Raw genomic sequence first — 12,531 nt, 5'->3', positions numbered from 1 at the left:
CCCTAATCGGAATAGTGGTTTCGGGACCATAAATCCAAGTCTGAAAAATATTTTAATATTATTTTGTGTGTTTATGATGTGTGAATTTAAATGTGTGAAAGTTTCGTGAATTAATTTTGTTGTTTATGTATTTAATTTGACAAAAGTATCAAATTGCATAAAATGTGAAGTTTGCTTATTAAGGTGTAAAGTGTTTATTTGATAGTGGCTTTTAAATATGAGGTTCTTAAAGGGCAATTAGCCCATTTTAAAGGATAGTGGACGGCAATGATAGTTAATATATATAGTTTTTATATATTAAATATAAAAGTTATAATAATAATAGTATAATATTATGTTATTATATCATAAAACATAAAAGAAATAAGCTTTTTCTTCATTGTTTGTATCACCGAAAATAGAAAAGAAAAACAAGGTTTGAGAGCTTGAAATATTCGGCCATTTTAAAGCTTAATTCAAGGTTAGTTTTTGTTCGGTTTTTGATAATTTTTACGTTTTTGATATTGTTGTTTTGAATACTTCAAAACCCATGTCTTAATTTTGTGAATTGTTGATGATTTGAGAAATGCCATTGATGAATGCTTGAGCTTTGTGATAGTTGAAGATGAAATATGAAAGATATGTGAAAGATTAACATGCTTTGTCTTTGAATTTTTGATGAATTTGAGTAATTAGGGTTAAGTTGTAAAAATAAAATTTTTGAGGGACTAAAATGTGAAATAAATGAAATGTGTGGGTTTGTATGGACACTAGGAATATTCGACCCTTAAGGAGTGTAGTCAAATTTTGTGTATTTTGTGTTTTGAGCAAAAAGGACTAATTTGTGAAAATGTGAAATATTAGGGGTAAAAATGTAATTTGCCCATTTATGTGTTCTTATACTAAATTGAATGAAAATATGTTTAAATGAGATTTATTTGAATATGTTTAGATCAAGAAACCAAGAAATCAGATTTAGATCGGGGGAAATCAAAGGTAGTTGAGTAGCCGATCTATTAGTCGACAATATCCGAGGTAAGTTATTAAGCATACATATTTATGTCGTTTTAAATTATCTTAACATCTACGTAATTATGCTGAATTGAGTTGATATATATGTAGTAATAAAGTTTTTGAAATATGACGTATTGAGTTGTTGACTTCCAACACTAAGTGTGCGAGTATAAAAATATACGATAATGAGATTAGCACTAAGTGTGCGAGTTTAATTGAAATGCACTAAGTGTGCGAGTATAAGGGTAAAGCACTAAGTATGCGAGTTTGATTATTAAGCACTAAGTGTGCGTACTTATTAAATATTTTCGAAAGATTATTAATATCGAGTATTTGACTTATCGAGAAATCATGAGTAACAAAGTGAGTAATAATTATTTTGGTGGTATTCAAGATTAAGTTTTGTAAGTATTAAACTTAGGTGGTGATTATAATTGGAGTCATATTTATTTAAGATGATTCTTTATATTTTATGATAATAAAATGCATAATGTACTTGGCCTTGTACTTAAATTTGAGGAAATGCTTATAGTTGTGTTATTATATTGAATTTTGTTAAATCATAGTATGAAGTGAATAATTATATTATGCTATGGTAAGCTAAAGGTAAGATGATTTAGAAGTATGAATTGGTTAAATATTATTCTAGATGTCAAGCTAAGTTGTAGAGTTTATTTGTTTGTAACTTACTAAGCTAAATTAGCTTACCATGTGTTGGATTATTGTTTTGATGTATAGATTTTGGTGATCGCTACGTGTTCGGGTATCGTCAGCTAAGCTCATCACACTATCGGTGTCTCCTTTTGGTATTTTGCTAAGTTGTTTTCAAATATATGGCATGTATAGCATAGTTAAAAATGTTGATTTTGAAACTAATGTTTTTGTGTAATTAAAAGCCATGCGAAAATGGCTTATCTCTTTTTGTTTGAATTTGACTTTAATACATATAGTTTAATGGACAATTTGGGGTATATGCTTATGTATCATGTGCAAGATTAATTAGATTTAGAGAATGTATATATTTGGCTTAGATATAAGTTCGATAATTTTTTTTTAAGATGTGATGACCGATTGTGTGGTGCAGATTTGATTTAGTGTATGCATATTAAGCATGTAAATTAGGTATAAAATTAGAAGTTAATAGTGTATAATATGGTTCAAGTTGTCATGGTCATATGCGCACAAAATGGTAGTGAGAAAATAGGTACATTTTTGTGTTATAATTTTAATGTATAATGCTGTCTAATTTTGAGTATATTGATGCTGTCCATTTTAATGTATAATGCTGTCCAATTTTGAGTATATTGATGCTGTCCATTTTAATGTATAATACTGTCCAATTTTGAGTATATTGATGTTGTCCATTTTAATGTATAATGCTGTCCAATTTTAAGTATATTGATGCTGTCCATTTTAATGTATAATGCTGTCAAATTTTGAGTAGATTTAAGAGGTCTAATTTGATGTATAATGCTATCCATTTTGAACATATTATTGCTGTCCAATTTGATGAATAATTGCTGTCCAAAACAGGGTTGGTTCTTTATGATTGTATTATGTTACATAGTTAATCATTTGTTAATGAAATAAATGTATGCAAATAGTAGTTTTAATATTGGTTCGGCATATGATATGTGTTAATAAAAGTTAATTTTAAAGTGTTTTTAAGTATTTGAATGATATAAAATTTTTAATTAGTAAAGCATGGTTGATATTTGGTGTGGATTGTTAATGACTTATATTTTTGGCGAATAAATTGTTTTTGATAATTAGGTGAAATAAATTAGGATTTTAAATATATATATATTTACATATTCAAGACGCATATTTATATACAGCTTGATATTTGGTTCATTCTGTTAAGTGTAAGATTTCGATATTTAGTATCACTCCTTAATCCTAATCCGGCGACGGATATGTGATGGGGGTGTTACATAAACTATTCTTTTGGTACCCATTTTACACTAGAATATTATATCCATTAAAAAAATTTCAGTTGATAATAGATTGTCATGTCATATAAACTTTAAAGATAATTTTTAATTCTTTTATTTTCTTTATTTTCTTTATTTTCTTTTACTTTCTTTTTCTATTTTTCTTTCTTCTTCCTGTATAATGTTTGGCAACACTAGCAACGCTCGAAATTCACCCTCCTGAAGTTAAGACACTATCAATTAATTTTAATTTTGAACTCCACCGTTTGCTTGCTCAACCTGATGAGATCAAAAAAGTTCTTTCATAAATCAAAACCAATATTTTCAGAACTAGACCAAATCGACTGAGTACTAGTTTAGAAATAGAGATTGAATCGATTGACTCTTGAACCGATACAACTAATTGGATCAGTTTTCTTTATTTTTAAATATATTTTTTATTTTTATGTATTTTTAATAATTTATTTAATTGAACTGGATGAATCAATCAAATCAAGACCTAGTGGCTTGACACGTTCGACCATCTGTCTGATTCAGAAAACCTTGAACAAATCCATGAAGTTCAAAATGTCCATACTTGTAAAAAAAAGAGCTCAAGATGAGAAAAAGAAAAAGAATATAAATTTATATATATAAAGAGAGAACAGAAATAATTGTCTTTTTTTTCAAGTCACAATTTTTAATTTGTTATTGTTTAAGTTACATACTATTTGTGATTAAAAAAATATTTAGAAATCAAATAAAAATACATATTTTAATAAAAAAATTCTTGAAATTAAACCAACTTGAAAAATAATAATTTAAATATCACTTGCCATCAAAATGAGAAGAAAAAGTAAAAGAGAGTAATAATACGTTAGTTAATCCTATATATATGTAATATCTTACGTGTAAAAGTCTATATAGGAAAATCGGCACAATTACTTCCATCTCTCACTCTTATCAGAAACAAAGAAGATAAAAATGGCAGTGTGTTCAACAACCACTCTATCCATCGGCGGTAGCGTCTTCTCCGGCCAGCTACGGCATTGGGAACCTAACGAATCGAAGCTCTTTCAAAAACCCAGAAGTCGTTTTCGATGGTTATGCCTTAATGACCTCCATTTGCTACGCTTCAGAACCAAAACCTTGAATTTCAACCCAAGGGGAAGCTTGCTGCCTTCACTTTATGCTTATGGCAAAGAAGCTGACGACGCCTTTCTCTCGGTATCGATCTTTCTCCTTTTCCTTACCTTTAAATGATAGAAATTAAGCATGGTGAAGCTTATGATTTGTTTTTAAAGTTCATGTTTTGGAAATTTAAGTTTCAATTTTTAATTGTTCGAGTAAGCTTTGAGGACATTAGAAGATTTTTGCAGTGTATTGGCAATTTCTCATAGTTGCATATTAAAGCTGGAGAAATTACGGTTCCATTTAGCTTCTACTTTTGGTGCTTGATTTTTGCTTTGGGAAGTAAAATAGAGCAAAAACGTTTTATGTAATTCTAGGGTAATAACTATGCTGTATATGTAGGCATACATCATTGAATATCTTCTTTTTTATCCTCGAATGTCGGTCTTAAAGAAGTGATAATTTTTGCAGAAGGTAAATGAAGACACTGATGAGATGTTTGATGATTTGATGAAAAAGTATGGAGAAGTAGTATTTAGAAAGAATGAACGTAAGTCTCCAAGTGCTGAGCTCGATGATGATACCGAAAGTTTGTCGTGTAAGTTCATCTAGTACAATTTTGTGTCATATAAACATCTGCCGCTATCATCTTTGGCTTTATGTTGTACTAACTTGGGTAGATATCTAGCCTCACCTCATACATTAAAGTTCATAAATTCTTTCCTTCAAGGTCATGTACCCTTGTTAATTATTGCATTTATACTTGCAAACTTTAGTGGTAAAATCAAGATTGCTCTGGCCCCATGCTTGCTTAAAAGTTTTGCTGTCTTGCAATTGTTTTCATATATATTCTGTCTGCAGCTTTTTTACAACTAAATAAAGTGGTTCCTTCCTCGTTACACACATCTTGGTCCATTGGTCCTTCAAAGGTTCCTTATGCTCTGTTAGTGCCCAAGGTATAAGTTGATTGGGTGGTTTCATTGCTCTCAACTGTAATGTGGCATATCATGTGTGGTAACGGACCATTGCAGTGTGTTTTTAGTTTTGACATCGATTCATCATGCTGTGGCTACATATAATGTCTTGTCTGCCTTAACGTGTGCAGCATGTTTATAAACAATTTAAGAAAAGTAAAATAAAATCATACACCCTATGTAGCAAACATTAGTAGCTGGTTTAAGCTTGCAACAGCTCACAGGTTCCTGCTATATCTGTAGTTGCTGTAGAAATGGCCAAGGTAGCAAGTGATGTGAAGGCTGCTGATATAAGGGTCCTCTTTGTGAAGCCTCTTGTGTATTGGTCTCGGTTTTTCATCATTGCAACAGCATTTTCTCGCCCGCAGATTGATGCCATTGGGTATGGACTTCAACTTTGACCTTTCCTCCCTTTGTGGTAGTGGTTTATAGTATGTTTTCCAGTAGTTCTTAACTGATTCTTTTCTTGTGAGTTTCATTGCAGATCCAGAATAAGAGATTTGGCTGAGAAGAAGTACGGAAAAGTTCCATCTGGAGATGCAAAACCAAACTCATGGACACTTTTAGACTTTGGTAAGTAGTCTACTGTGTCAATTCATTGGCACATTTCTTGTATGGTGATTGACTTATGACTATGAACATGGAAAGCTTTACTCTAGGGATGAAATTTGGTGCTTAAACTGTCTAATGCAGCCAGCTTAGAATTTGTGCCTTCTTACTATATGTATTTTTCTTTTCTTGTCTTGTTTCACTCCGCACAGAAAGTATTTTTGAAAATTGAAAAGGCAAACAGTAGCAAGAAGTAATTTGTAATTATTAGAAAGTCTTACCAAATAAGTATAAAATTCCATTTGATCATTATGTTGATGAATATGGAAAGCTTACTGTAAAACCGGCACATTAATTTTCAATATGATTGAATCCCTTGCTCAAGTAAGCTATTTTTATTTCTGTTAATCTTTTAGCAATATTTCATGTTTCATAAATCCAGGTGATGTCGTTGTCCACATATTTCTTCCTCAACAAAGAGCTTTTTACAATTTGGAAGAGTTTTACGGAAATGCAACACTCATTGAGCTGCCTTCTGAAACCCAACCACCATTTCACACTTGAAAGCGACTATTTCCAAAGGAACCAAAGGCACTGACTGATAGAACCTCATAGTGGAAGTGCTTATCTATGCCAGATTTCAGTTAGCATTACATACTCATCACCTCAATCCTTGCTGGGAGGCTTGATCTGGAATCACTGGGGCACAGTTCTATTTCTGGTACGTATCATTTGCTAATCATATGGAACAGTTGAAAGCCCGGAATTATTATATGTTCAGTTACATGGATACTTCCGGGTAGTGCCTTAATTATTTATGGCTTGTACCTGTAACAGTCGCAAGCAGTCATGCCATGAGGCTTGATGAGTTTCAAATCAGTATAAATGTAGATTGAACTTATAGGTTAAATTTAGCTTATGATCCGAATGATTATGAATCTAAGAATTTTAGATTGTTTACGAGGCACATCCAACATAAGTTTTGCACCAGGGTCACAAAAGCGCGGTAGATCATGAAAACACTCACAAAATTCATCGATGGTTACTTCTTTGAAGTTTATAAAACATGGGGACCGTATGGAGGAAATGGCATTTTTCTTTTATCTATATTTAGCTTGGTATTTTTAACGTGCTAATTGAAAATGAACATTCTCTATAGAACCTGGATATATATAACTTCTATTAATATAGAAGTCTAAACTCGACCTGAACCCAGAGTAAGACTAAAGGTGAATGCAAAAACAATTGCCTGGAGCTGGTGCTTGTCGACGGTACAAAACAAAAAGAAAAACTGATGTTAATATAGAGGAGTTTTTGGGTGCATGAATTGTTTGAGACAAGATTGTTAGGGTTAACATTGTTAACGAGCAAATTAAGTAGTAGATCACAACTAAGATCAGTATTTTGGGGCAAGGCAATACAGCTATGCTATTTCAACATCCACAACGGAAGCACTGCTCGGGAGGAGGTGAACTGCTGCTGCTGATGTTGCTTCTTGCAATCAATGCAATGTTGTTTAAAATTTACCAGTTTGACTGGGAACCAGTTACATGTCCTTAATTTGTATGTAGAAAATTAAAACTTTATAAATGAGACACTGCCATATTTTAACTCCACTTGTAGAGTTATGAAATAATCATCATTTTATACTTTTGTTAGATTTGTTAGCATGATATGTACACACAATTCAGAACAAAACTAGAAACATTTGGTATTAGAAAGAAACATGAACACAACAAAAATACATGAACATGTTAAAATTTGCATAACACATTATTAACTTATCAAAATTTATATAAATATAAATTAAATTAAACACGGTAAGAGAAAAAAATAAAAATATTTGAATACATTAATTACAAATAGAGGTGTTTACGAGTTCGGGCTTGGTCGGGTTAGAATTGGGTCAAGCTTAAGCGTGATATTAATACATTTTATGCTTGCCTAAGCACAACCTAACCTGGAATATGAACTTAAAATTTTGTCAAATCCTGCTCATTTTTGTAAATGGTTAACCCAAGCCCATTTTAGGATTTAATATTTAATAATTTTATATGTTTTTTATTTAATGAAATTATATTTTTATATATCTTAACTTTTTTTAATGTTTACATTATAGTAGTATTATATTACTATAAATTTAATTTTTATGTGTTATAAATTACATAATATAAAATATAAATTTAAAAACGGGTCGGGTCAAGTCAGGCTAGTGTAGCACCCCAACCCAATCCATTTGTCAGATGCGAGTATGAAATGTCGCAAGTGAATCGGATTCTCCTATCTTTAACTTTTGCCGAATAACTTAACTGCTATAAAGCAAACCAAAGAAAAATAATTTAAAATAGAACCAATAATAATTTAATAATCTAAAATAGAACCAATAATAATTTTATTTTTTTATAACCAAGGCCTTAAGCCACTAAATATTTAGTCCTTCAATTTCTGTCTCTAATCAAACAAGTTGTTTACAAAATAGCTCTTAAAATTTAGCTACGGCCAACTATCCAAAAATCCAGATTCAGTAGATGTTATCTGGCTATTGATGACTGATCTTAAGACGAAGCCTCCAATGGTACCCCCTTCCTAAGTGCATGACTCAGAATCATTCGCAATTACCTAAACTCAACAACATCTGGCTTGGTTCCTCCTCTAAGTCCTCAATCATCCTCGCAAGTCCTGCAACCAGAGGAACTTAGTGAGTTCTTTTACTGCACCATAATTAAGCCCTATCGCACAAAGGTAACAAATATAAAAATAAACTAAACATAAATTAACTCCCTGCTCGCTCATGGCGGGTGTTCTTTATCAAGGTGGCAGACTCCACTTGATCTTTCGAGCTACTTGGCTCGCCATGAGACATTCCTCTGGTTGGATTCTTCACTTGACTATAATCCAAATACCTCGCTATATCAGTGGGTCCTATCCTTACTTCTCGTCTTTCCTTCCTCTCATACACCCACATTCAAGGTGTCAAATGACCTCCATGGTAACTATCCTAACCTTCCGCCTAAGGATCCTTAGGACATACATTTCATTGGCGGACTTCTCTGGTTGGACTAGTCTTTGGCGAATTCCTTCTTCCCTTACATTAGTCTCAAAGGACTTGTTGACATTTTTGTACCATGCTAACCTTCAACATGACCGCCACTCTGACGAACCCGTTTTGATTCCACCTCATTGTTCGCAATGGGGGATTACTTCCAGTAACCACCCCTCACTCTAGCTTTTACTTGGGTACTCACCTGTCTCATACGTGAAGGTCGATCTGTCTTGTTAGACCAACAGGTTATAGTCCATGTGACTATATGGGACTGCCACCTCACTTATTCATCACCCCCTATGGGCTAGCATTGTGGCGATGTACCAGCTATAGACTTTCCTCAAAAAAGAATAGTCTTGACAGGCATTCTATCCCCTGAACAGAATCCTTATCTTAGGAGTGGAATTCTCATACCTCTCACGAGATTTGATGGTCGCGTACAACTTCATTGAGCTCTCATTGGTGGCTCTTCATTTCGGATCCTTACTTGCAAACATCCAATGAAAGATAAGGCGTTACTATAGAGCACGTCAGTATAAATATTTAGCGACGATATATTTCTGTTGGTATACACAATTTGATCTATATCGAAGACAATTTCATCGATAAAAGTACTATCAATTTTATTTTTAATAACTTTTATCTATAGTTTTATAACTACTAGTACACTACCATATGATGACAATCATTTACCGACATATTATTTTATCCTAAAGTTTATGATAGAAAATCTAAGTTTTTCATTTTAAAGATTTATCAAAAATTATGCATTATTTAACTAAATTCTTGGAATTATCAATTCATATATTGTATTCCAAATAACATAAAAAATTATACAACAAAATAAAATAATTGGTTGACTTGTATTATAACCAAAGACCAGACAACACTTGCAATTTGATCATAAAATAATTCTTGATTCAACCTTGATCTTAAACATGCATCACGGTGATAAACTACTATTCTTCCTTTGTTCACCATATATAAAATTTTCGTATGAAAAGCACATTTTTAAAAGCCTTAAGATTGTTGTCGAAACCGTTTTTTTGAAAACAAAAATTTAAGTTGTCGACTTTAAAAAAACAAAAATTGGAGTCGCCACCGATCCTTGATTGAGGTGTGATCGACTCACCTTAAAAACGATTTTGGTCTGCGAATTTTGAGAAAATAAGTTCGGGAGTCAGTTACGCACGAGGAAGGGTTAGCACCCTCGTAACGCCCAAAAATCGGTACCAAATTGACTATTTGATGTCTTAGTGTCGAAAGTTAAAAAGATTTTAAAATAATCTTGAATGATGAAATTTGCAAAAGGATAACCAATTGTTCAAGTCATGTAAAGAAATCGAGTCCCAATACATTAGGGTACAATTCCTCATAATCCTCGAACTTTGAATATCACTTTTATTTTATGCGAAAATCTCTATTTTGAAAAAGTAATATGTCACACCCAATACGTTAGGGCACAACAAATTAAGTTCCCAAAAATGATTTTTTTTTTGTGCTCCTGTATTTAAAATAAAGAATATTCTCAGTTATTCAAGACTAACAAAGAAAATCAGAACCCAATACGTTAGGGCTCAATTTCTCTCATCAATCCCAAACTTCAAATATTGCTTTTATTCAAAAAAAAACAGTTGAATCAAGAAAATAATCTTGATGTATAGTTAAAACCAAAATGTATTTTCTAAAAGGGTATGTTAAAGTTAATGTATGATATGAAACAAAAACTTTAATGTAAGACATATATGAGAATGTATTTACAAAATATATATACAAGTGCAATATACAAGCTTTGCGAATATGTGTACACACATATTTAACATGCATAAATATAGGAATACATGAAAAGGTAAGTGAAGAAATATAGTGCAAACCTATAACAATTCCTAAAAATATACATGTATATATGTAATGACAATAAAATAAGAGTATAAAAACATGCAGATGTGTATATACTTTCAAAAATAAGGAAAATGTATTAGCATATATATATATAAAGTATATAAAAGTAGAAAATAAAAAAAATGAAAACGTATGTATATGCGTATATATTTACAATAAAAGAACAAAATATATATATAAATATAATATATAAATAAACTATGGAAAAAAACATATGTGTGTGAAAATCTGTATGTATATAAAGGTATATAAAACATGAAGTATAAAATGTAAGTGTATATAAACTATAAAACAATATGTACGTATATAATATATACGAATTTCAAAAGCTTAGAAAATATATATATATAAAAACATGCCTATATAAAGTACGCATATGTACAGGTATAGAAAATGTGGCAGTAAATATCACAGTAAGTAATATAATAATACTAATAATGGTATAATGATAAAAAAAGAAATAATTGAAGAAAAAAAAATGATCCAAATTGAATTAAAACGAAAATGGGGGCAAATTTGAAATAAATTTTAAAAAAAACTAACTTGGAAATTCGCCCAACAATGGAGGACTAAAAGCGAAATTAATCCCGTCCATAAAATGTTGTGCAGTGATGGACTAAATTGAGACAGAAACGAAATGTGAGGCTAAAATTAAAAGAAATAAAAAAGGATTTAATTGAAGTGCGCTACAAAAAGGAAGGACCCATAGCAAAAATATCTCATTTAAGGGCAGAACATGCGGATCCTCCTTGGTGAAACGGTGCCGTTTTTTGTAACACTATTTAAATCAAAATTTTCCCTTTTAAAATTCTGATAGCCCATTTTAAAAAAATAAAACTAAATGCTGCCCTTTTATTCACCCTGCTAGGGTTTCTTCAACCTTTTTAGCGCCGCCGATCACCTGCTGCTTCACCCAAGCCCCGATTGCGACGGAGATGGTGGCGGCACGATGGCTCCGGTGAAAAGGTAGGCTTTCCTTTTTTATTTTAAGTAAAAAAATAAATAAAAAATATGTAAAATATATGTATATATTTAAATAAGAATGAAAGAACAACAACACTACAAAGTAAAACGAAATAAAAATCACCCTTGTATTCGAAGAAAAGTACTGGTATTCAGTTTTTCTTTGTATTTTCCCCTCTATTTTCGTATATCTTTTACCAAAAATTCCCCCTCTTTTACAGAATAACACGGCTTTATATATAGCCCGAAACTGATTTCTTTACCCTATTATTTCTCTATTGGACTCTTTGAATCTGTTTTGCAGGTATTCGTGGAGATTACGGCGTAGGGAAGAGGCTCCGAGACGTGCGGCAACTAGAGAGTGCTGGAGGCGCTAAGCAAACATGCGGCTAGGGTTTGGGGAATTTGGGATGTTAGTTGGGCTAGGTTTGGGATTATTGGGCTTGGACTGCCCATTTTTGTTTTGTAAAGGGCCCGGACCAATTGGGCTTATTACAGTTGCCCCTCTTTGCTCATTTTCGTGTAACGGGAATAGAGCAAAGACTACAACGCCCAATTGTGCCTGGTCTTATTCAATGCTTCTCTTCTTCAAGTAGCCTCGTTCCTTCCTACTGCATCTTCAGAGGTATAGGAACTGGTGCTCCAATCTACTCCACTACAATGTCAGGGAGATAGGTTTCGTACGTTGCAACTTCTCAGAAAGAACAAAATTTACTATCTTTAGTCTGCTCCACTGCAGCTTCAGGGGGATAAGACTTATAGCTTCAACTTGTTCTGTTACAACTTAAGGGTAAATCTGATGTGATCTGCTCTACTGCAACTTCAGAGAGATGAGATCTGCGATTTTAATCCACTCCATTGCAACTTCAAAGAGATAGGATTGGTTACTTTTGTCTGCTCCACTGCAACTTCAGGAAGATAAGACTTGTATCTTCGATCTACTTCACCACCAGTATGGGAAGACAAGATCTGCTTTTTCCGATCTACTTCACGCCAATACATGAAGACAAGATCTACTTTCTTCGATCAATTCTACTGCCGACCAGGGGAATAGAATTACTGG

General features: G+C 32.3%; 1 protein-coding gene and 1 long non-coding RNA gene across 3 annotated transcripts; both read left to right on the top strand.

The window, feature by feature from the left end:
• The first annotated feature begins 356 nt into the window (after positions 1-356).
• On the top strand, positions 357-1,996 carry LOC121216754 (uncharacterized). Its single transcript, XR_005912935.1, has 3 exons — positions 357-460; positions 932-1,014; positions 1,732-1,996. It is a non-coding gene; the product is annotated as an uncharacterized lncRNA (long non-coding RNA).
• Positions 1,997-3,769: 1,773 nt separating this feature from the next.
• LOC121216752 (protein Iojap, chloroplastic) lies at positions 3,770-6,647 on the top strand. Of its 2 annotated transcripts, none has more exons than XM_041092150.1 (5): positions 3,770-4,133; positions 4,509-4,635; positions 5,255-5,393; positions 5,496-5,584; positions 6,003-6,520. In XM_041092150.1, exons 1-5 carry the CDS (start codon positions 3,891-3,893, stop codon positions 6,122-6,124), a joined length of 720 nt encoding a protein of 239 aa, XP_040948084.1. In that variant the 5' UTR covers positions 3,770-3,890; the 3' UTR covers positions 6,125-6,520. The 2 variants fall into 2 exon arrangements, with proteins under 2 accessions (XP_040948084.1, XP_040948085.1); XM_041092151.1 differs by having other exon boundaries at positions 3,824-4,133; positions 4,509-4,587; positions 6,003-6,647.
• Positions 6,648-12,531: the final 5,884 nt, after the last annotated feature.

The sequence above is a fragment of the Gossypium hirsutum genome, chromosome D05 (assembly GCF_007990345.1).
Source record: "Gossypium hirsutum isolate 1008001.06 chromosome D05, Gossypium_hirsutum_v2.1, whole genome shotgun sequence".
Classification (NCBI taxonomy): Eukaryota; Viridiplantae; Streptophyta; class Magnoliopsida; order Malvales; family Malvaceae; genus Gossypium; species Gossypium hirsutum.
This window is presented reverse-complemented; position numbering and strand designations above follow the sequence as displayed.